This window comes from Scyliorhinus torazame, chromosome 17, assembly GCF_047496885.1.
Source record: "Scyliorhinus torazame isolate Kashiwa2021f chromosome 17, sScyTor2.1, whole genome shotgun sequence".
NCBI classification, from domain to species: Eukaryota; Metazoa; Chordata; class Chondrichthyes; order Carcharhiniformes; family Scyliorhinidae; genus Scyliorhinus; species Scyliorhinus torazame.
Genome location: NC_092723.1, coordinates 15,871,300 through 15,895,752, shown reverse-complemented (window position 1 = coordinate 15,895,752; position 24,453 = coordinate 15,871,300). Strand labels below are relative to the sequence as shown.

Here is a 24,453-nt window from a genome sequence, read left to right as displayed (position 1 = left end):
GAGTTGGCGCATGCGTGGGAGTGGCAGCGTGTGCTGGCGTCATTCCAGCACATGCGCAGGGGGGGGTTCTTCTCCGCACCGGCCATGGCGGAGGTTGATAGCAGCCGGTGCAGAGGGAAAGAGTGTCCCCATGGCACAGGCCCGCCCGCGGATCGGTGGGCCCCGATCGCGGGCCAGGCCAACATGGGGGCACCCCCCGGGGCCAGATCCCGCCGTGCAACCCCCCATGGACTCTGCAGGCCGCCCGTTGAGCCAGGTCCCGCCGGTAATGACCTGTTGCGATTTATGCCGGCGGGACCCGCCGAAAACGCTCGGCAGCTCGGCCCACTGGGGGACGGAGAATCGCCGGGGGGGGGGGGGCGTTACCAGTGGCCACCGACTGGCACGGCGCGATTCACGCTTCCGCGCTGGAGAATTCGGCAGCCGGCGTAGGCGGGATTCACGCCACCCGCCGGCAATTCTCCGACTCGACGGAGGGGGGGGGGCAGAGAATCGAGCCCCAGGTAAGTGGGTCACTCTCGATGGGACACTCAGTCTGTCTCCGGTGATCGGAGTCGGTCGTTCACTGTGGAGGGCAATGAAGATTGCAGGAGTAACATGAGGCATACCTAAAAAATTAAAATGAATTGGGTACCCTTATAAAAAAACAGCATGGCTTTGTCAAGGGGAGATCATGTCTAACAAATTTGAGCCAAGTTTTCGATGAGGTGACAAGATGTACAGATGAGGGCAGTTCAGTTAGTGTAGTCTACATGGACTACAGTAAGACGTTTGACACGGTCCTGCATGGGAGACTGGTCAAGAAGGCGAGATCCTGGCAAATGTGGCACATTGGATCCAAAGTTGGCTTTGTGGCAGGAGGCCGGAGGTGTTTGATCAAAGGTTGTTTTTGTGACTGGAAACCTGTGTCCAGTTGTGTTCTGCAGTGATAAATAGCCACGAGGAAAGCCTTAGACTACAGAGTGATATAGACCGGTTGGTCAGATAGGCAGAACAATGGAATTTAACCCTGAAAAGTGTGAGGTGATGCATTTTGGAAGGACTAACAAGGCAAGGGAATGTACAATAAATGGTAGGACATTGGGAGGTGCAGAGGATCAGAAAGATCTTGGGGGGCATGTGCAAAGATCCCTGAAGGCAGAAAGACAGATGAATGAGGCGGTTAAAAAGGCCCATGCGACGCTTGCCTTTATCAGCCAAGGCACAGAATATAAAGCAGGCAGGTTATGATGGAGCTGCATAAAATGCTTGTTAGGCCGCAGCTGGAATACTGTGTGCAATTCTGGTTGCCACGCTATAGGAAGGATGTGATTGCACTGGAGGGGGCGCAGAGGGGATTCACCAGGATGCTGCCTGCACTGGAGCGTTACAGCTTTGAAGAGAGACTGGTTAGGCTGGGGGTTGTTCTCCTTCGAACAGAAAAGGCTGAGGGAGGACCTGATTGAGGTGTACAAAATTATGAAGGACATAGATAGGGTAAATAGGAAGGAACTTTTCCCCTTAGTAGAGAGGATAAGGAACAGGGAACAGGGGGCATAGATTTACGGTAAGGGCAACGAGGTTTAGAGGAGATTTGAGGAAAAAGGTTTTCACCCTGAGATTGTGTGAATCTGGAAATTATTTCCTGAAAGGGCGATAGAGGTGGGAACCGTCACAACATTTATGAAGCATTTAGATGGGAGCTTGCAACATCGTAGCAAACAAGGCTATGGTCCAAGTACTGGAAAATGGAATTCGAATAGCTACAGCTTGATGGCCCGCACAGACTCGGTGGGCTGAACTCTTTCTGTGCTGCATGACTCTATGACCGTCACTGAATCCCCACTATCAACATCCTGGGGGTTACCATTGACCAGAAACTAAACTGGACTAGCCATATAATTACTGTGATTACCCCAGCGGGTCACAATCTAGGAGTCCAGTGGTGAGAAACTCACCTCCTGACCCCCCAAAGCCTGTCCACCACCTACAAGGCACAAGTCTGGGGTGTAATGGAATACTCTCCACTTGCCTGGATGAGGGCAGCTCCAGCAACACTCAAGCTCGACACCATCCAGGACAAAGCAGCCCCGCTTGATTGCTCCTCCTTCCACAAACATTCAAACCTTCCACCACCGACGCACAGTGGCAGCCGTGTGTGCCATCTGCAAGACGCACTGCAGTAACTCACCAAGGTTTCTTCGACAGCACCTTCCAAACCCACGACCATCACCATCTAGAAGGACAAGGGCAGCAGATACCTGGGAACACCACCAAATGGAGGTTCTCCTCCGAGTCACTCACCATCATGACTTGGAAATATATCAGCCGTTCCTTCACTGTCCCTGGATCAAAATCATGGAATTCCCTCCCTAACAGCACAGTGGGTGTACCTACACCTCAGGGATTGCAACGGTTCAAGGAGGCGGCTCACCACCAGCTTCTGAAGGGCAACGAGGGATGGACAATAAATACTGGCCAAGAAAGCGACGCTGATACCCCATAAATTAAAAAAAAAGGGTGGAGGTTCTTTTAATAGTGGCAGCCCTTGCTGCAGGGGCGGGTGGGGGACATCCTAAATGGGCCACTCGGGTGCCCAAACAGGTGGACCCTCATCCTCTCCCACCCCTGCCCTTCTGTGCCTGCAGGGAAGTTGTCTGCCTTGACATGGAGTTAGCCATCACGAGATTCCCAGCCCCTGAGCTGCTATTGTGTTGGAAGTGCTGTGTGACATGAATTGATGATTCAGTCCCCTGCTACTTACCATCGCAAGGTGGGGATTGGTGAACCAAAATACCGACACTCAAGCTTTGTCCGGTTATTTTCTATCACTTTGACAATTTGGTTCCGTCGGGATAGTATCCTTGGTTGAACATCTGTCAACAAAGAAGATTCCATCAGCCCCAAACCTTTCCACAAAGACTAAGAAATAGACAGATGGTGTTACTTCACCCGAGGCCAGAGAGATTTCATTCAATGATACCAATGTTCTTCACAATCACTGGATTCTATTTTTTGAAATGTAGCCATTGATCTATTGCAGACAAATTCACACAGCAAAGTCCCACAGCTGGGAATGAGTTTAATAATCAGTTAATTTGGTTGTAACTTCATTGTAACCTGGACAATTTCCTGCACATCTTTGGAAAGATTGGTTGTAGGAATCCTTCCAGTGCTCCCGGCTCACTTTAACATTTCATCTGATAGGCAGCACCTTTGCCGATGAAGCACTCACCAAAGGTTTGGCCACGTTTACACACTCAAGTCCCTGGAGTAGGGCAGGAACTCACAGGGCGGGATTTTCCGTAGCCTGACGCCGAAATCGCGATCGTCGATCGGGCGGAGAATGGATTCTGACCCCGGAATTGGGGCTGGTCCTCCATGCTCCGCCTCCTCCAAACCCGCGTCATCATGACCCGTGCCGCGCGCCATTTCAACGCCGTTGGCACGACAGTGGCTGGTCCACCCGTGATGCTCCGCCCCCGATAGTCCAAGTTCACGAAGGCGCGGGCCACGTGTGGTCCCAGTGGTCGGGGGCCTGGCGTGCAGGCTGCGGACAGTGTCCAGCACCGCCATACTCGTCCGGGGCCACCATACTCGTCCAGGATATATGCCGTTGGCCGGGGGGGGGGGGGGGGGCCTTCTGCTAAGGCTGGGGGGACTGGTAGGGAGTGGCCAGGGTGGGGGCTGTGGGGTCGCGGTGGGCGGATTCGGGTTCGAGCACGGCTGGCACCATGTTTTATGGTGCAGGTCGTCAGCCCTGCGCCTGCGCGGCCCGGGACCCGGCCGTTTTCCATGCGATCCACGGGTGTTCCACGTGGCGCCGTTGCTAGCTCCTCATCGGTACCGGAATCGGTGTGGGGTTCGCGCTGAAGTTCCCGTCGTGAACCTCCCACGGATTCTCCGTTCGCGCCGGCATTTAGCCTCAGAAACGGAGAATCCAGCCCACAATCTTTGAACTGAGAGGCAAGCGAGCTAACGCTGAGTCAAGGCTGACATGACAACCTGCTAACTGGGTGGTCCGATTGACGTCGCCGCTGGCCCTTCACTCAGAATCTCCTCGCTTGTCGAGGTGTGAGCTCTCTACACATTATGCATGGAAACAACAAAAAGGTGAACAAAAGTTGACGAACATATGAATTCGGAGCAGGAGCCGACCCATTCAATAAGCTTGTTGCTGATCTGATTGTAACTTCAACCTCACCTTCCTGCCTAACCCCAATGACGTTTCACCCCCTCGTTAATATGCTTTGCTCTTGTTAAAAATTGGCCATTGTGGACAATTCCTCAACATTTTCTGATGTTTTTCTTTCTGAGGACCGAACTGATGGATGATGCGAAGGATAGTTGCACAGGCCTCCACTGAGCTGTCTTCAAGGTATGTCAACCTTGTATGAGCTTTATATGAGCACAATTGGATCAGCAATTCGCACGCGATCTATTCTACCCTCATGCTGATCCACCAACTTTTTCCTTATGCACCACCCATCCCGGCTTCAACCGCTATTAACTCCTGGCAGAGGCAAAAAAAACATTCAGTAAACATCAGGTAAAGGTATTCCCCACTCCCTAAACCAATCGAGCAAGCTGAAATGTCTCATCCTGCAACATGTGGGATTTTCCTAGATTCTCCTTATTTCTAATGTTGCTTATATATCAAACATTGCACTCCCTGCCCGAGCGTTTTAAGCTACTCAAAGTGAGATCCGAATGGTTGCCTCAGACATTCACAATATTAATGAATGAACACTGGGCAATTATTGATTCTATCCTATCAAAGTCTCACCTTGGTTCACAGAATGGTTCCCAGGCATTCCACCAGACAGGCCGTGGCATCAGACAATTTACCTTTGCATGTTACATTAATGGTAAGAAGTCTTACAGCACCAGGTTAAAGTCCAGCAGGTTTGTTTCGATGTCACTAGCTTTCGGAGCGTTGCTCCTTCCTCAGGTGAATGAAGAGGTATGTTCCAGAAACAAATATATCGACAGAATCTGTCTATATATATGTCTCTGGAACATACCTCTTCATTCACCTGAGGAAGGAGCAGCGCTCCGAAAGCTAGTGACATCGAAACAAACCTGTTGGACTTTAACCTGGTGTTGTAAGACTTCTTACTGTGCTCACCCCAGTCCAACGCCGGCATCTCCACATCATGGCTACATTAATGGTGAGTAACGAAGCTGTGATTGACGCATCACTGATGATTGCGCTACAATAGCTTTTGTTCACTGTGTCTGCCAGGTACTTGGCTGATTGGGCAAAGAGGCCTTGCAAACTCCCAAATTAAAAGAGTGTCATTTCATCATTTATAAACATAGACTTAAAGGAGGATGTAGAAGAAGCCCTATCTCTCTCTGTCTGATATTCAGATTGCCTGTTCCTATTTGGGTTTTAAATTAATCCTAGAAAGGAATCATAGAATTTACAGTGCAGAAGAAGGCCATTCGGCCCATCGAGTCTGCACCGGCCCTTGGAAAGAGCGCCCTACCCAAGCCCACATCTCCACCCTATCCCCGTAACCCAGTAACCCCACCTAACCTTTTTGGACACTATGGGCAATTTAGCATGACCAATCCACCTATCCTTCACATCTTTGGACTGTGGGAGGAAACCGCAGCACCCGGAGGAAACCCACGCAGACACGGGGAGAACGTGCAGACTCCGCACAGACAGTGAACCAAGCCGGGAATCGAACCTGGGACCCTGGAACTGTGGAGCAATTGTGCTAACCACTGTGCTGCCCGTGCCATGCTGTCCTCGATCAATAAGATCGTCTGAAAATTTCCTTTTTCCAAATGCCCAGCAAGCCCAACACCGTCACTTTATTCTCTTAGCTCAGCTGTGCAGTCCTGTTTATCAGCTTAGTTGTCCCTCTTTGAACACTCTCCAAGGCCAACCCTCCAGGTTGGAGGTCAACAAGTTGAGACCTGTGGGCTCCATGGGGTTTCAGTTCATCGGCAACCACTGCAGAGAGGCCAGCTGCCTCGAAACATACCAAGGATGCTGACAAACGCATTGGCCAGTAAGTATCCGTGTTCATTGGAGGCGTTGCACTGGTACACGGCACTGCTTCCAATCTGTGCCTCTCGGAAGATGATCGTATCCCCGTGAATTTCAAGGCTCGGGCTCTGGCGAACCTCTTCAGAAAAAGAAAAAAAGATGTTTCATGAATTGGGTTACACACACACACACACACACATACACACACACATGCATGCACATGCATGCACACACACACACTTCCTGACATAGACCATCAGTTGGTAAGCTCCCAACCTTTTCTAGCTGGATCGCATTAATGCAAAAAAGGCCGTAAAACAATTTAGTCATGAAAATTAAGAGCCATGTTTTTATTGTGGGGTAAAAGGCTAATAATTGTGCATCACTTTACAGATTTGATTGATATTTTAACAAAAAACATTCTGCCTGCTTGCAGCTACTCCTCGCAGGAGATCAGTTTTCATGGTATGTCAGTAACTTTCCATGATTAACTACGGGGCTTATACTTATGTGAGGCTCCAGACATTTGCCAACTGAAGCATCGTGACAGTGGCCTGGATGTGTCACCCACTTTGCTGGTCTGCACCTTCTGAGTCATGGTCTTACTAATTTTGTTGGATCTCCCGTCTCACCTGCCTTCCTCAGTCTTGGTGCCTAATAGACGTAACGACATCCCCACGCTGCACCAGCGGAAGCTGATGGACCCCCTCACTCGGTTTTGTATGACGGCCGTGTTGAGGTCCCGGGGTATAGACGCTGGCGCACGAAGCTACTTTGGAGTCACAAGTGAGAGTTGGAGAGTTTTGGGACACTGGTTTTCCCTACCCAGACCCCTTTTGATGGGGGGGGGGGGATTTACGGGGCATCAAGGCTGCCAGCCCTTACAAACATCATCCATGTAACTCCACAAACTATTGGACTCTAAATAAAACTGTTTGAATGGTAAAGCCAACCATGGTTTTAGATGATGCCTATTTTTGGATGGCAGTATTATTATTTCTAATGAGGCTTAAAAGATAAAGGGGGCGATTCTCCAATATGGCGGCCAAGTGTTCGCGCCGTCGTGAACACTGTCGCGTTTCATGACAGCGCGAACAGGGCCCAGGAACGACCTATTCTGGTCCCCACCAGGGGGCCAGCACGGCGCTGGAGCGGTTCATGCCGCTCCAGCCTCTGTACGCGGCGGCAAATGGGCGCCGCGGTTGCTCCGATTCTCCGGCCCGGCCCCAAATTACTCTGAATGTGCCATTCAAAATCTTGGGCGAAATTCTCCATTATCGGCGGAAAGTCCGCCGATCGGCGCAAAAAACGGCGCAAATCCCACTTGCGTCACGTCATAAAAATGGGCCGATATTCTGCGGCCCGAAATGGGCTAGCAGCGACGTAACGGGATCCGCGCTTGCGCAGTGGTTCACGCCGTGCAGCGTCATACGCGCTGCACGGCGTGACGGCTCATAAGGCCGCGCAGCTCCCCCCCACCCGACCGGAACAGCCGACCGCAACACCCGACTTGATGGCTGGCCGTCGCTCAGCCCCGAGGTTCGAGTCACGCGATGTGGAGGCGCTCCTGGACGCGGTGGAGCAGAGGAGGGACGCCCTGTATCCCGGGCACGGCCGCAGAGTTGCCCCACGCCACAGCCGGCGTCTGTGGAGGGAGGTGGCAGAGGCCGTCACCGCTGTGGCCCTAACACCACGGACAGGCACCCAGTGCCACAAGAAGGTGAACGACCTCGTCAGAGCAGGCAGGGTGAGCCTCCCCATATCCCCCATATCCCCCCTCCCCCAAATCCCCCCCTCCCCATATCCCCCATATTCCCCCCTCCCCCATATCCCCCCCTCCCCCATATCCCCCACCCCATATCCCCCATCCCATATCCCACATATTCCCCCCTCCCCCATATCCCCCCTCCCCATATCCCCCCCTCCCCCATATCCCCCCTCCCCCATATCCCCCATATCCCCCCTCCCCCATATCCCCCATATTCCCCCCTCCCCCATATCCCCCATATCCCCCCTCCCCATATCCCCCATCCCCCATATCCCCCCCTCCCCATATCCCCCATATCCCCCCTCCCCCATATCCCCCATATTCCCCCCTCCCCCATATCCCCCCTCCCCATATCCCCCATATCCCCCCTCCCCCATATCCCCCCTCCCCATATCCCCCATATCCCCCCCTCCCCCATATCCCCCATATTCCCCCTCCCCCATATCCCCCCTTCCCCATATCCCCCATATCCCCCCCTCCCCCATATCCCCCCTCCCCATATCCCCCATATCCCCCCTCCCCCATATCCCCCCCTCCCCATATTCCCCCTCCCCCATATCCCCCATATCCCCCCTCCCCCATATTCCCCCCTCCCCATATCCCCCATATCCCCCCTCCCCCATATCCCCCCTCCCCCATATTCCCCCCTCACCCATATCCCCCATATCCCCCTCCCCCATATCCCCCCTTCCCCCATATCCCCCCTCCCCATATCCCCCATATCCCCCCCTCCCCCATATCCCCCATATTCCCCCCTCCCCCATATCTCCCCTCCCCCATATCCCCCCTCCCCCATATCCCCCATATCCCCCCCTCCCCATATCCCCCATATTCCCCCTCCCCCATATCCCCCCTTCCCCATATCCCCCATATCCCTCCTCCCCCATATCCCCCTCCCCATATCCCCCATATCCCCCCCTCCCCCATATCCCCCTCCCCCATATTCCCCCCTCCCCCATATCCCCCATATCCCCCCTCCCCCATATCCTCCATAGCCCCCCCTCCCCCATATCCCCCCCTCCCCCATATCCCCAAGTGAATCCAGCCCTAACCTTAACCTCTGCAATGCACGCGCAACCGATGGCGTGCATTCATATACCTGCCTAACACTGTTGCCTTTTACCCCTGCCACCACCCCCCCTCCCCCCCAGGAGAAGCGCGCACACAACAATAGGGAGCATGTGAGGACTGGAGGAGGGCCCGCTGATGAGAGGCCACTGACCGTACACGAGGAAAGGGCCCTGGAACTGGCTGGCGGACCTGAGGACCGGGAGGTTGCTGATGCAGAGGTCGGGGCCCCACGAGCAAGTGAGCCACCAACAGCCCGTCCCCATATCCCCCCTCCCCTATATCCCCCTCCCCCGTATCACCTGATCACTGCCTGATGTCTAACCATGCATGCTTCATTGTGTATCGCAGGACCAAACGTCCAGGCACCCATCCCCGCAGATGCAGACCGCCCGCAGGATGCCCCTCGGAGACCACAGGAGACGGAGAGACCCGCACCCTCCAGCATGCGACGCCCGCAGGATGCCCCTCGGAGACCACAGGAGACGGAGAGACCCGCACCCTCCAGCATGCGACGCCCGCAGGATGCCCCTCGGAGACCACGGGAGACGGAGAGACCCGCACCCTCCAGCATGCGACGCCCGCAGGATGCCCCTCGGAGACCACGGGAGACGGAGAGACCCGCACCCTCCAGCATGCGACGCCCGCAGGATGCCCCTCGGAGACCACGGGAGACGGAGAGACCCGAACCCTCCAGCATGCGACGCCCGCAGGATGCCCCTCGGAGACCACGGGAGACGGAGAGACCCGGACCCTCCAGCATGCGACGCCCGCAGGATGCCCCTCGCACACCACGGGAGACGGAGAGACCTGGAGCAACAGGGAGACGACACCCCCGTCACGTGCGGGAGCGACCACCCAGCGATGAGGGGGGCAGCCACAGGCCCCCGTCACATCCGAGCCAGGACACCACTACCCAGGACACCACTATCCAGGACACCCCTACCCGGGACACCACTATCCAGGACAACCCTACCCGGGACACCACTACCCGGGACAGCACTACCCGGGACAGCACTACCCGGGACAGCACTACCCGGGACAGCACTACCCAGGACACCCCTACCCGGGAAGACGAAATACCGGACAGTGACTCAGAGTGGATGGGTGGAGACGAACCCCCACCCCAAAGTGCCATGGACTCAGAGTGGGACGAAGAGCACGACACAACGCCACTGCTGTCACCAACACCCTCCACCATCGCAGAAACACTCACCACGGTTGGGCACTTTAGTGATGAGGCGTCTGGTACACTCACTGGTGCGCACAACACAGCCGTCCCGGTACAGCAGGTGGAGGTAGGAGCAGCAGAGGGACCGGGCGGTCGGAGGGCAGCCCAGGCCAAGCGAACATCTGCCGCCCAGATGGATCCCGGGTTCCTGCAGTTACCACACCCACACATAGATCCGATGCAACCACTGACACGGAGACGAGCGAATAGGGTGACGGGTGGCTTGCGGCGGCTTTGGTCGCAGGTGGAGGAGTCCACCCGCGTCCAGGAGCTGGGAGTGGTCCCGGTCATGCGTGCCACCCAGGCTGACACCGCACGGGTGGCGTCCGCGGTGGAGGCAAAGGGTGCGACGGTGTCAGACATGGGGAACGGTTTGCGAGGCCTGGGGCCTTCCGTGCAGGCGGCGTCTGTGGCCCAGGAAATGGCTGCCCTCTCACAGGAGGCCATGAGCCAGTGCCAGCGCCAGATGGCAGAGGCGCTCAACGCCATAGCCCAGTCTCAGCACGCCATAGCCCAGTCTCAGCAGGCCATGGCCCAGTCTCAGCAGGCCATGGCCCAGTCTCAGCAGGCCATAGCCCAGTCTCTGCAGGCCATGGCCCAGTCTCTGCAGGCCATGGCCCAGTCTCAGCAGGCCATCGCTGAGGGCATCGGCGCCAGTGGCCATGTGCGAGCTGGCGTCGCACTGTCGCAGACAGGGTTCGACAACCCCCTGGGCTCCATGGCTGCAAACCTGCAGACCCCTGTCGATACCAGCACGGGCCTCCAGGACTGGCAGCGCCAGATGTCGGGGGCGCGTCGGATGGCCAGTCCGTTCGCATCCCCCACCCATGTAGAGGCCTGGGGACCATCGGGCACCCCGAGGGAGGAGGAGGTGGTGTGGTCCGTCCTGGCTCCCTCTGTAGGGGAGGTCCCGGTACACCGCGACACCTCGGACTCCCCCCCTTCCGTCCCAGGTGCATCGGGTGGGCAACGGGCAGGACAGGCTGGCAGCTCGCCATCCCAGTCGCCCGGGCCGCAGCCTGGCCCATCTAGGCCAGGACGCCCCAGGAAACGGCCGCCAAAGGGATCCAGTGTCAGAGGGCAGGAATCACAGGAGTCCACCTCCAGTTCTGCTGTACCGTCTGGGGAACCACGTAGACGTAGTCAAAGGGCCCGTAAGGCCAAACAATTAGACACTGAGTAAGTTGGCATGGGTGCAGGGCACAGATGAGTCTTAAGCGCTAGGGCACGTGCATGAACTCCTTTGGTTATTAAAGTCAATGTTACACCTACTGAAGCTGCCTTTGTGCTCTGTCCAAAGTGTGCGGGGGTGTCATGTACGTTGAGCGCAAGTGTGTGTGTGAGGGGTGGTCTTACCTCAGCCCCAGGTGAGTCTGCCCCCTTCCCCCTGGGCCGCCATCAACATCCCCCGGGCAGAGGACGGGACCGTGCGCTGCAGTGTCACAGCCGCATGCAGGGATGGTCCGGGTGGATGGTGGTACTGTGGCCATGGGTCAGACATAGTCCAACGATGTAGAGCCAGGAGCTCATCGGAGGCGGGTTGTCATCATTCTCCATGGCCTGCGATAGACACGCGTCCACCCGCAACTGGGTGAGCCCGGCCCGTTGTGCCGCCGGTGGATCGGCAAGGGGGGGTGGTGTGCATGCGGGTGGGGTGTGTGGGGTTGGGGAGGGGGGTGAGGGTGCTGGGTGGGTGGATGGGTGGGGGGTGTGGGTGTCCCCCGCCAGTGCCACGCGGTGACAGGTGTGTGCCACGGTTTCCCGGCTCATCCGGAGTCTCCTCCTGCATTCCCGGTCCGTGAGGTCCTGGTATGACTGCCGGGGCCGGTACACACGGGGCGCCCTCGGGTGCCTCCGTTGCCGTGGGGCCGCGACGTCCTCCTCCCCCTCCTCGTCCTGTCGGTCAGGTGTCCCTCCAGCCTGGGCGGCTGCCGCCTGCCCCTCTGCGGCAGCCTGCGCCGCCTCTCTGGCACGCTCCTCCTCCTCCTCCTCCTCATCCAGGGCAACATAGACATGAGCGGCTGCCACCACGGCGGCCAACATCGCTGGATGGTCTGAAAACATGACGGCCTGGTGGGGGGGAGGGGAACGACGACATGTCATCATTGCCCATATCCCCTCCTCCCCCCAGCCAGGTGGCATGGACCGCATGGGTCCAACTGTTGGAGGCTGGCACCTGGCCAGGTGGACCAACTCATTTGCCCTCCCATCACCCACCCCAACACGGACCCCCCCCCAACCCCCAACCTCCACCCCGGCACGGACCCCCTCCCCAACCCCCAACCTCCACCCCGGCACGGACCCCCCCCCCCCAACCTCCACCCCGGCACGGACCCCCTCCCCAACCTCCACCCCGGCACGGACACCCTCCCCAACCTCCACCCCAGCACGGACCCCCCCCCAACCCCCAACCTCCATCCCGGCACGGACCCCCTCCCCAACCTCCACCCCAGCACGGACCCCCTCCCCAACCCCCAACCTCCACCCCGGCACGGACCCCCCCCCCAACCTCCACCCCGGCACGGACCCCCTCCCGGCACTCCCCCGGAGCCCAACCTACTCTAACCACCCCCCCCTCCCCCCCCCCCCCCCACGGCCGCACACACACACACACAAGCCGAGACACACCTCTCCTCGGGCAATCAGTCTGCGGCCACGCCATTTCCTGCCCAGAGCCAACCCCCCAGGCCGTCACTCACCTCCTCGCTGGTCGGCGTGAGCCTGGAGCACCGGGTCACGCCGATGAAAAGGAGGTTTGATTGACGTCGACGTGAACGGTCATCACGTCGACGGGACTTCGGCCCATCCGGAAGGGAGAATATCGGCAGGCCGAAAATCGGCTGCCTTGCGCAGACCCGTGACATTCTCCGCGGCAGCGGCGCCATTAACGCCCCGCCGACTTTTCTCCCTTCGGAGACTTCGGCGGGGGCGGGGGCGGGATTCACGGCGGCCAACGGCCATTCTCCGACCCGGCGGGGGGTCGGAGAATGACGCCCCTTTTTTGTGAAGAAAATCAATTGGTCAAAAGTGGGCTTAATTTTACGCATCTTCAGTTAAAGTTTGTTTTAAAGATGACGACTGATTAAAATTATAGTCAATCTCCATTTCTTACAAGATCCATTATAAAAACAGGCAAAAAGTATTTTTTCAGTTTTAAGTGTGAATTTCTTATTATTTGTCCATTCAACGTGTTGTTTTCCAAATAAATTAACATGGTTCATCACTAACATTCTCTTTATATAATTGTACGTATTCCATGTTAAATGATGCATAAAACCTGAACCTGCTTATACTGGAGAAGCCAAGTAAAGAGATGCAAAAAATGTCACAATAGAGAGAATTCAAAATTTGTTTTGTTTTAATTTTGATTTTGATTTTCTATTGATGCGTAAATTCATAACATGGTGGCACAGTGGCTAGCACTGCTGTCTCACAGCGCCAGGAACCCGGGCGGCATGGCGGCACAGTGGCTAGCACTCCTGCCTCACAGCGCCAGGGACCCGGGCGGCATGGCGGCACAGTGGCTAGCACTGCTGTCTCACAGCGCCAGGGTCCCGGGTTCAATTCCAGCCTTGGGTCAATGTCTGTGTAGAGTTTGCACGTTCGTATCTGCGCGGGTTTCCTCCGGGTGCTCCGGTTTCCTCCCACAGTCGAAAGATGGATTGGCCATGATAAATTGCCCCTATGTGTCCAAAGGTTGGGTGGGGTTTAGGGGGAACGGGTGGGTGAGTGGGTCTAGGTAGGGTGCTCTTTCAGAGGGCTGGTGCAGACTTGAAAGGCCGAATAGCCTCCCTCTGCATTGTCGGGATTCTATGGATTTTAGTTGTCTGGGGCAAAATTCTCCCGAAACAGCGCGATGTCCGCCGACTGGCGCCCAAAACGGCGCCAATGAGACGGGAATCGCGCCGCCCCAAAGGTGCGGAATGCTCTGCATCTATGGGGGCCGAGCCCCAACAGCGAGGGGCTAGGCCGACGCCGGAGGAATTTCCGCCCTGCCAGCTGGTGGAAACGGCCTTTGGTGCCCCGCCAGCTGGCGCAGAAATGACATGTCGGGGCGGCGCAAGCGCGGAAGCTGTGAAGCAATTGTGCTATCCACAAGGCTACCGTGCTTCATGGGCGGGATTCTCCGCAATCGGCGCGATGTCCGCTGACCGGCGCCAAAAACGGCGCGAATCAGTCCGGCATCGCGCCGCACCAAAGGTGTGGAATTCTCCGCATCTTGAGGGGTCCAGCCCTCACCTTGAGGGGCTAGGCCCGCGCCGGACTGATTTCCGCCCCGCCAGCTGGGGCGGAAATGACTTTGTCGTGCGGCGCATGAGCAGGAGCGTCAGCGGCCGCTCACGGCATCCCCGCGCATGCGCAGTGGACGGGTCTCTTCCGCCTCCGCCATAGTGGAGACCATGGCGAAGGCGGAAGGGAAAGAGTGCCCCCACGGCACAGGCCCGCCTGTGGGTGGGCCCCGATCGCGGGCCAGGGCACCGTGGGGGCACCCCCCGGGGTCAGATCGCCCCGCGCCCCCCCCAGGACCCCGGAGCCCACCAGCGCCGCCTTGTCCCGCCGTTCAAAAGGTGGTTTAATCCACGCCGGCGGGACAGGCAATTTATCGGCGGGACTTCGGCCCATCAGGGCCGGAGAATCCAGCGGGGGGGGGGGGGGCCCGCCAACCGGCGCGGCCCGATTCCCGCCCCCGCCGAATATCCGGTACCGGAGACTTCGGCAACCGGCGGGGGCGGGATTCACGGCAGCCCTTGGCGATTCTCCAACCCGGCGGGGGGTCGGAGAATGATGCTCCTGATGTGCAATTATGCATTCTAAAAGAAATACTTGGTAATTTGATGTATATTTGGTTCTGAAATGCCAAATCTTTGTCTTCTGGCTCCCAACAGATTTTATTTTAAGTAATCTTCTTAAAAATGGCTTTTCAGGTTAAGAAAATGGCTGCTGACGCTTCCAGTAGACAGTACACCCATTCTTCACTGAGGAGCATTAATGAATTAGAGAGTACGCCAGGGTCACCGGGACACGTAGAAAGTTAACTCACTTTCGATAGGTTCACCATTCACCAGCCACTGGATATCAGGTTTGGGGTTCCCATAGGCTTGGCACATCAATCTGCCATATTCCCCGGGAGCCAGCACCAAATTCTGTGGCTCGTTCAACCAATAAGGCGAAGCTTTGAGAATTGAAAATAAACACAAAGTGATTGACAGTTAAACACGACATCGCCATTTCTGACAAATATGCTTAGTTATAGATGGTGCCAATGTTTTATTATAGGGCTGAACCCTAATTGGGTTTGTTTGCTAGTCTCAGACCGCAATCAAATGCATTAAAGATTTTAATAAAAATGGCCTCAGGAACTGTTGGAACTCTAGGGGCAGAGTTTCATGCGCGCCGTGCTCGCTCGGCAGGAGGGATCTCAAGCGGCCGCGATTCCTGGTTCTTCCCGTGATTAGGAATTTCAATACTACAATCACTGGCCACTTATTGGCAGCCAGAGTAAATCAGTGGGTCGGCAGGGTTGATGATGGCGGGCACACAGCGGGAACCAAGTCCCGTGGAGTCAGAATGGCCGACGCCGGGAGACACGGCCGGCGGGAGGGAGGTTCCTATCACCAGCAAGCCTGCTCACAGGATGAGGAGCTCCCTGCTGAGTAAACAATACCCATCTGCAGGTCTGCAGCTAGGGCTGACCCACGCACAAAGGGTGACAGAGGCAACCAAGCCTGATGTGCTGGGAGCTCCACACTGTGCTGAGCCCAGCACAGAAAACACTCTCTCAAAACACCACCTCAACTCAGTCCCCGAAACGCCCAAATCCTCGTCCAGCATTTGTTCCATTCCCGTGTACCCCGCCCTTGAATGCCAAAAGTTGGTCCGCTTGCCCATGCTCCGAGCTTGAAATTGCACAGGGGATGTAAAATCTGGGTCAGTTGGGGATTTCATCCCCTCAACAAGCAGTATGATTGTCGACGGGTACGCGTCCGAACCCTTCCATTCATTGCAGGGCCTTGGGTTAATCAGCAGAGCTTCACTCCATTACTGGACCCTGGGTTAATGAGCAGAGCTTCACTCCATTACTGGACCCTGGGTTAATGAGCAGAGCTTCACTTCATTGCAGGGCCCTGGGTTAATGAGAAGACTTTCACTCCATTTTGCCATGACCAGTGCAGGGCAGCACGGTGGCGCAGTGGGTTAGCTCTGCAGCCTCACGGCGCCGAGGTCCCATGTTCGATTCTGGGTTACTGTCCGTGTGGAGTTTGCACATTCTCCCCGTGTCTGCGTGGGTTTCGCCCCCACAACCCAAATATGTGCAGGGTAGGTGAATTGGCCACGCTAAATTGCCCCTTAAATTGGAAAAAATGAATTGGGTACTCTAAATTTATTTAAAATAAATAAAAAATAAAAATGCTTTGACCAGTGCCACAAGTACTTGATGCTGAAAATGGGGGCAAAGGACAGAAAAAAATATTCCATCTCTCAGTACTGACATCTTACCACAGATAAATGATGAGTAAATGAATTTGGTCTTAGAAACGCAACACAAACCTCTCTGAAGGCTTCCCCATAAAACCTTTATCAGTCAGTAAATCCAACTTACTTCCAAAAGTTTTGGAGGCATTCAGTAATATCCGACCGCTGAATCTGAGAGCTGAAAGGCCTAATTCTGGGCATTTTCATTCAATATTGCTATTGAGAGCAACTTGGCTGACAAGAGCTAATCTGCAATGAAATCTCTCCCCAACTGTGATTTAAATTGAAATAAATCCTCTTTGAAACGTATAAACCTCAGAGAAGGCTCCGCAGGGTAAATGCTGAGAGGTTCTATCCCCTGTCTCCTCCAGGGCGCAGTCTCACGACAAGGGGTTGGCCAGTTAGGACTGAGATGAGGAGAAGTCTCTTCAATCAGTGGGGTTGTGAATCTTTATAAGTCTGTAGATGCTCCGTCATTGAGTACATTCAAGACCGAGAACAATCGATATCTGGACATTAAGGGACTGAGGGATATGGGGGTGAGGTGGGAAAGCAGAATTGGGAGGTTAGTAAATGGCACAAAAGGATGAAGGGGCCACTTCGCCTCCTCCAGGCCCTGATTCTACAGATGAAAATGTAACAGAGGAACATTCAATGTAACAGAATGCAGGGAGTGTGGGGGAGATGGGAGCACGAGCAGTGACTGTACGGATCTGAATCGAGTCATTACCTTTCACTCTCACTGTGATGGTGTGCCTTATGCTTCCCATTTTATTTGAAGCCAGGCAAAAGTACTCGCCCGAGTTTTCTTCGGAGACATCCGAGATCCTCAATGTCTTGTTGTAGTTTTCGATTCGTACCTTTGGCCATGGCAGTTCCCCACCTTTCTTGTACCAAATAATATCCGGCGTGGGCCTGAAAATTAGAGGAATTATTTCAGAGACATGGATTGATTTTGCTTCAGGCTGAAGAAGTTCGAAGCTAAAAAAAAATGGATCAGCCGTGGCTCAGTGGACAGGACTCGCCTCCTGAGTGAGGAGGTTGTTCAGTCAAGTCTCACTGCAGAGATTTGACCACACAAATCTAGACGGGCACCCAAAATTCAGAGCTGAGGGGGTGCTGCACCGTCAGATGTGCAATCTTTCAGACGAGACGCCAACCAAGACCGTGTCTGCCCTTCCAGTTGTGAATAGTGATGGACAGTTGACCAATGAATAGGAGGAGGCCACATGAGGGCAATTACGAGGGCATGAAAACAGAGCTGGCAAACGTGAACTGGCCAATTGGGTCAAGGGATAGGTCAACAGAGATGAAGCGGAAAACAGTTAAAGGGATATTTCAGAATACACAGAATAGATAGATGGATTCCAACAAGTATGAAAAAGTCCAGGGGTCGGATTCACCAACTGTGGTGAACTGGAAAGGTTAAAGATAGTATCAAAGTTAAAGCAAAAGCATTTAGTTGTGCAAAGACATGTGGAAGGTCAGAAGATTGGACTTAACATAAGGACCAACAAAGGATGACAAAACGATTAATAAGGAGGGGAAAATCAGAGTACGAGAAAAAGCCAGCCAGAAATATAAAAACAGAGTTTCTATACATATTAAAAACAGAAACAAGTGGACAACATGAGAGTTGGACAGATAGAAACGCGTCTGGAGAATTGATAATGGAAAACCAGCCAACGGCTGGTGGGTTGAGCAAGTAATTTGCATCAGTCTTCAGTGTCGAGGATACAAGAAGCAGCTGGAAATCAGGAAATATTTGGTACAAGTAGGTGGGGAACTGCCATGATTTTAGGAAAAATCATAGCCACCAGAGAGGTGGTGCTGAGTGAATTTCTGGAGTTACAGACTGGCAAATACCTGGGCATCTATGGACCCCACCCTCGGGTCTTAAACGAAGTGACTGTTGACATAGTTGGCGCATTGATTTTAATTTTCCCAAACTCCCTGGAATTGGGGAACGTCTCATTAGATTGGAAGATAGCAAAAGTAATTCCATTCTTCAAAAAGGGAGGGAGACCGAAAGCGGGAAAATACAGGCCAGTTGGCTTTACATCTGTCACAGGGAAAAATGTTACAAGCGATTATCAAATAACTGTTTGGCAGAGCACTTGGATAAGCTCAAAGTAACCAGACAGAGTGTACATGGTTTCTTGAAAGGGTTTAAGCAGCTTATTGGAGTTCTTTGAGAAAGCAGCATGTGCTGTGGATAAAGGGGAAACGGTGGATGCACTGTACTTAGATTTCCAGAAGGCATTTGACAAAGGTTATTGCGGAAAATAAAAGCTCATGGTGTAGGGGGTAACATATTGACATAGATTGAAGATTGCCTGTCTAACAGGAAGCAGAGAGTTGGCATAAATGTATCTTTTTCAGGTTGGCAAGATGTAATGAATATTGTGTAACAGGGATCAGTGCTGGGACCTCAACTATTTACAATTTATATAAATAACTTGGATGGAGGGATTGAAGCGTTGGTTACCAAATTTTAGAATGACACAAAGGTAGGTAGGGAAGTAAATTTTGAAGGGGACATAGGAGGCTACAAAACGATATAGATAGGTTAAGTGAGCGGGCAAAGATCTCTCAAATGGAGTATAATGTGGGCAAATGTGAAATTGCCCATTTTGGCAGGAAGAATAAAAAAGAAGCTTATTACCAAAATGGTGAGAGAGTGCAGAGCTCAGAGCTGTCAAAAGGGATCTCGGTGCCTTAGCGCATGAATCACAAAAGATTAGTCTGCAAGTAATTAGGAAAGCTAATGGAATGCTGTCATTTATTGTGAGGGGAATTGAAGACAAAAGTAGGAAGGTCATGCTTCAGTTGTATAGAACACTGGTGGGACCACCTGGAGTATTGTGTACAGTATTGTCCTTATTTAAGGAAAGATGTGAATGCATTGGAAGCAGTTCAGAAAGGTTTTACCAGACTAATACTTGGAATGAGTGGGTTGTCTTATGAGGAAAGGTTGAACAGACGAGGCTTGTATCCGCTGGAGTTTAGAAGAATAAGAGGCAACAGGTAAGATCCTGATGGATTTTGACAGGATATTTCCTCTTGTGGGAGAATCTAGGGGTGTGAGTCCCATAATGAGTGCCTTTAGCCGGATGCTTCCTGGCGCTTGGAATATCGAGAAACCCAATCGAACGAGACTCTGTTCCCATTCGGATAGATTTGGGCCTTAGTGGGGAACGCCTCAACAAGGCCACACTTGGTCCTGTTTTCTGCACTGAGGAGCTCCACTCTCGACACTTGACTCTCCCCCCCGCCCCCCCCACCCCGTAACTCACCTATGAGGGGACCTCAGGCCCCCCCACCCCCACCACCACCGCCACCTCCAGACCCAATCTCTGTCATGGGGAAAATACCAGCTTGGCACTGCCACCCTGGTACACTGGCAATGCCCCTGTCAGCGCCACCTGGATACCTTTCAAGTGCCTAGCTGGCACCCAGGTGGCACTTCCAAGGTGCCCAGGTGGCATCAGTCGTGCCAGGGTGCCACCCTGTTCAGAGGGCGAGCACCCGGGGGCCTCCAATCCCATGGGAGACCCCCATGAGTGCCGTTCCGCCTGGTCCCCGTTTGTGGAGACCAGCACTGAACAGTGCTTGCCCGAGGTCTCCAAGGTGAAGGGGTTAGATGCCAACGCCTCGGGTAGATCATGGGAATGCATATTAGAGTGAAACTGTCCAGCTCGAATATGCAGACTTGCTAAAAGAGTGATCTGCCCACAATGGCCGGATTCGCATCACAGCATCTTGCGAGATCTAATGCGATTGCGTGAGCTGTGGCAAGCCGGGTAGATTGTGGAAGAGGGATCTCCTAGCATCTACCGGCCGCGTTGCGCTGCCTTTTGGGCGTAACATGGCCAGAAGATCGCACCCTAGAACTATGGGCACAGAATGGGGCCACCCATCTAAAATTGATATTCGGCACGGTAGCACAGTGGTTAGCACTGTTGCTTCACAGCACCAGGGTCCCGGGTTCAATTCTGACCTTGGGTGACTGTCTGTGTGGAGTTTACACGTTCTCCCCGTGGTCTGCGTGGGTTTCCTCAGGGTGCTCCGGTTTCCTCCCACAATCGAAAGATGTGCAGGTTCGGTGAATTGGCCATGCTAAATTGCCCAAAATGTTAGCTGGAGTTACAGGGTTAGGAGTGGGGGATTGGGCCTAGGTAGGGATGCTCTATCGGAGCAAGGGCCAATGCAGACTTGATGGGCCGAATGGCCTCCTTCTGCACTGTAGGAATTCTATGAAACATTTTTCTCTCAGAGGGTATTAAGTCTTTAGAACTCTCTTCCTGAAAAGTCAGGAGAATCAGAGTCTTTGAATGTTTTTAAGGCAGTGGTGGATTGATTCTTGGCGAACAAGAGCATGATAGTTTATCAGGGGTACGCTGGATGTAGATTTGAGGTTATTATCAGATCAGCCATGATCATATATGGTGGTGAAGGAGGCTTGAGGGGCTGAATAGTCTCTTCCTTCACGCATGCAAGCACGCATGCACACAGTCTGGCCGATATGTGACTGCAGCCCCCACAACAATGTGGTTCTTTCTGCCTTCTGAAGCGACACTCAGTTGAATCAAACAATTACTTGCAACTGTTTCCCCACCACAAGACTGCCCACTGTGAGCATCATCTCCTTCTTGGGGCGACTGAGGACGGGCAACAACGCCCACCGCCCCCCCCCCCCCCCCCTTGCCAATGACACCTGCACCCAGAGAATGACTGAACATTTGTTAGATCTCTGCTTTCACATACACTCCTGATGCGATGCATTCCAGTAGAAGGTCTTCTCCTCGCAGAATGATTCTGCTGCTGGACGTTCCCGTCGGTGCCATGAACCTTGGGATTTGCTCTGTGACTGGTCGAGCTGGAAACAAATACACACAGCAACGGATTAACGGACAAAAAAAAAAACCCAAAAGAAAACAACATTGGGAAAAATAGTGGGCTGGATTCTCCGTCGGCGGGATTCTCCGTTTCGCCGGCGGCGCACTCACGCCCGGGGATTCCCCGACGGCGTGGGGGTGCCCACCATGGGAAACCCCATTGGCCGGCTGGCGGGACCGAATTGTTATTACTAGTAAAGTTGCTGTTAAAATATGTGGTTAGATGTAAAGAAGAAAAGAAATGCAGTTATATGGTTTTTTTCAGAAGTTCAGGTCAGGTGTTTAAAGCCAGCACCGTATCTGGTTAATGCGCGGAAAAGTTATCATTTATTTAATGATGGGGACATGGTGGGTGGAATTTTCCACAACAATGACAGTGTCATTTTCGCAGTGAAAGTAGGTGTGATTCATGCAAGCACCGATGGCGCGATCTGGATCGCAATCTGAGCCACTTAGTCAACTTTATTTCCCCCCACATTGAGTGCAACTCTCAGCACCACATTTTTAGACAGGATGTGAAGGCATTAAAGAGACTGCAGAAGGAAATTTCAGGAATTTCTGGAGATAAAAGGGGCGGGATTCTCCGGGAATTGGCGGGGCGGGCAGAAACGGCGCAGTGCAGTCGCCTCCGCACCTTCAGGCGCTAGGACGGCGCCGGAGTGGTTGGCGCGCCGCCGGCCGGCGGGAAAGGCCTTTGGCGCCGTGCCGGCCGGGGCCGAAGGGACTCCGCCGGCCGGCGCGAGTCTGGGCATGCGCGGGAGCGTCAGTGTCTGCTGACGTCATCCCCGCGCATGCGCAGAGGGATTCACCTTCGCGCTGGCCATTGCGGAGGCTTACACGGCCGGCGTGTAGGAATAGAATGCCTCCACGGCACAGGCCCGCCCGTGGATCGGTGGGCCCCGACCGCGGGCCAGGCCACCGTGGGGGCACCTCCCGGGGCTAGATCCCCCCGCGACCCCTCAAGAACCCCGGAACCCGCCCGCGCCGCCGGGTCCCGCCGGTATGGGACCAGCTCCAATCTACGCCGGCGGGACCGGCATAGCACGTGCGGGACTTCAGCCCATCGCGGGCCGGAGAATTGCCGGGGGGGTGGGGCGCTGCCAGAGGCCACCGGCCGGCGCGGTGCGATTCCCGCCCCTGCCAATTCTCCGGCGCCGGAGAATTCGGCAGCCGGCGGGGGCGGGATTCACGCCGTCCCCCGGCGATTCGCCGACCTGGCCGGGGGGGTGGGGGGGGTCGGAGAATCCCGCCCAACGTGTTTCAGTTACATGAATAGATCGGACAAGGCGGGGTGGTTTTCCTGAGAGAGCAGAAGTTTGAGGGGCAATTAAACAAAGCTTTTCAAAACTATGAGGGATCTACTCAGGAGAAACTGTTTCCATTGGCAGAAAGAGGACTCTGATTTGATGCGAATGGTAAAGCAACCAATAGTGGTGTGAGGAAAATCCCCATTTACGCAGGAGTGGTTAGGATCTGGAATCCATTGTCTGAGAGTGTGGCAAAGGCAGATTCATTCATGGCTTTCAAAAGAGAATTGGATAATCACCTGCCTGGGGGGTATTTGAAAGAAAATACCACAAAACTGATAACTTTTGAAAGATGCAAATACACAAATTTCAGTGATGACAATCCCCAGTCACAAATCACTTTTGTTGCTGTATCATTTTACTCGTACACACCCATTTGTTTCCTCAAGCCCAGTGTCAATCCCCACAGGCTTCAGTTGACCTCTAGGCCACAAATAAAATTCAGCAAACAAGATGGTTGCTTATCCTCTGTAATTTATAAATTCTTTCGTGGGATGTGAGTGTCTCTGACAATACCAGAATTTACTGCTCGTTCCTAATTGCCTGGAGATGAATTTGTTTGATGCATCTCTGCGGGGGGGGGGGGGGGGGGGGGGGGGGGGGGGTCAGGAACATTAATCCCTGGGAGAGAAACTGGAATGTAAAGCACTAATGGTAATAGTTGGAGATCTACACTGGACCAAAAATGTACCTTACTCCCGCACCCCCCACCTCCGCCAGCCGTAGAAATTTGTGCCCACTGCACCATTGTTTTATACATCAATGTTTTTATCTATGCTTATCAAGATAATGGAGGGTGTTGCCCATTGGAGCAATCTCCATGTTGGGGGTTGTTCGCTGTCAGCATTGAGCTCTCCCAGATCAGCTCCAAGTTCACCGAGGAAGGGTCAAACTCCCTTTAATCTGCCCCAACAACGTGCCAGGGTGCCAACCTTTGAAGAGCATCTTTTACACTTTCCCATTTCCGCCATCGGTCATCCGCCAACCTCTCAGACAACCAGCTAAGTGCCAATTAGTGCTGAGTTAGGGACCAATGCAGACCGGGAGCTGGACTGAGATGGCCCTGACCCATCTCACATAAAATTTACAGCGGCCAAACAGAGTTGCCAACCCTGAAGGTTTAATCACATGACCCCTGCCTCCAATCACCCCACCAGCTTGAACAAGCATTTTTCACATCTCTGATTTGTTTTTTCTCTTCGGCTTTTTCCTGCAGTCACCAGCTCTCAGGTGTCGCTGTCGAGAGATAAGGAACTCCCAGTCTCTGATTGTCTCTTGCATCCTGCAGCTCCCCCCCACCCCACTGAGGTCCTTGACCTCGGGGCCTCGGCGAAGGCTCGTTACTGCTGCCCAATTGTCTGATATGATGAATGCAATGGGAATTCCTGAAGAGGCTACAAGGTGTCCTCACTAATCTCACCAACCAGTGGGTAAGATCCCTGTTGCCCATATTAAATTCCGCCAATCACGTCTTCTAAGGACAGAAGGGTCTTTTCCTTTGAATATATTTGGGAGACAATGCATAAAAACTTGCATTTATAGCGTGCTTTTCAGAAGACCAAGATGTCCGTATGAGCTTTGTCGCCAACAAAGGATTCTTTTTCATAACCACTGCTGTAATGTCGGAGCATAGCTGTTAATTTGCACACAATGAGCTCCCACTAACAGCAGCAATCAGGTCATCTGTTTATAGCCAGGTGGATTGAGGGATAAGCATTGGTCAG

The 24,453-nt window shown here is 54.0% G+C and overlaps 1 protein-coding gene across 13 annotated transcripts in view; it reads right to left on the bottom strand.

Moving 5' to 3' along the window:
* Positions 1-24,453, bottom strand: part of nfasca (neurofascin homolog (chicken) a) — a 338,294-nt gene that overhangs the window by 93,671 nt on the left and 220,170 nt on the right. For all 13 annotated transcript variants that reach the window (XM_072480092.1, XM_072480091.1, XM_072480095.1 and 10 more), the window contains 5 exons: positions 21,292-21,403; positions 17,255-17,439; positions 15,092-15,223; positions 5,979-6,122; positions 2,744-2,855 (listed from right to left, as the gene is read on the bottom strand). In XM_072480092.1, coding sequence (XP_072336193.1) covers positions 2,744-2,855; positions 5,979-6,122; positions 15,092-15,223; positions 17,255-17,439; positions 21,292-21,403 — 685 coding nt within the window. The remainder of the gene's footprint in view (positions 1-2,743; positions 2,856-5,978; positions 6,123-15,091; positions 15,224-17,254; positions 17,440-21,291; positions 21,404-24,453) is intronic.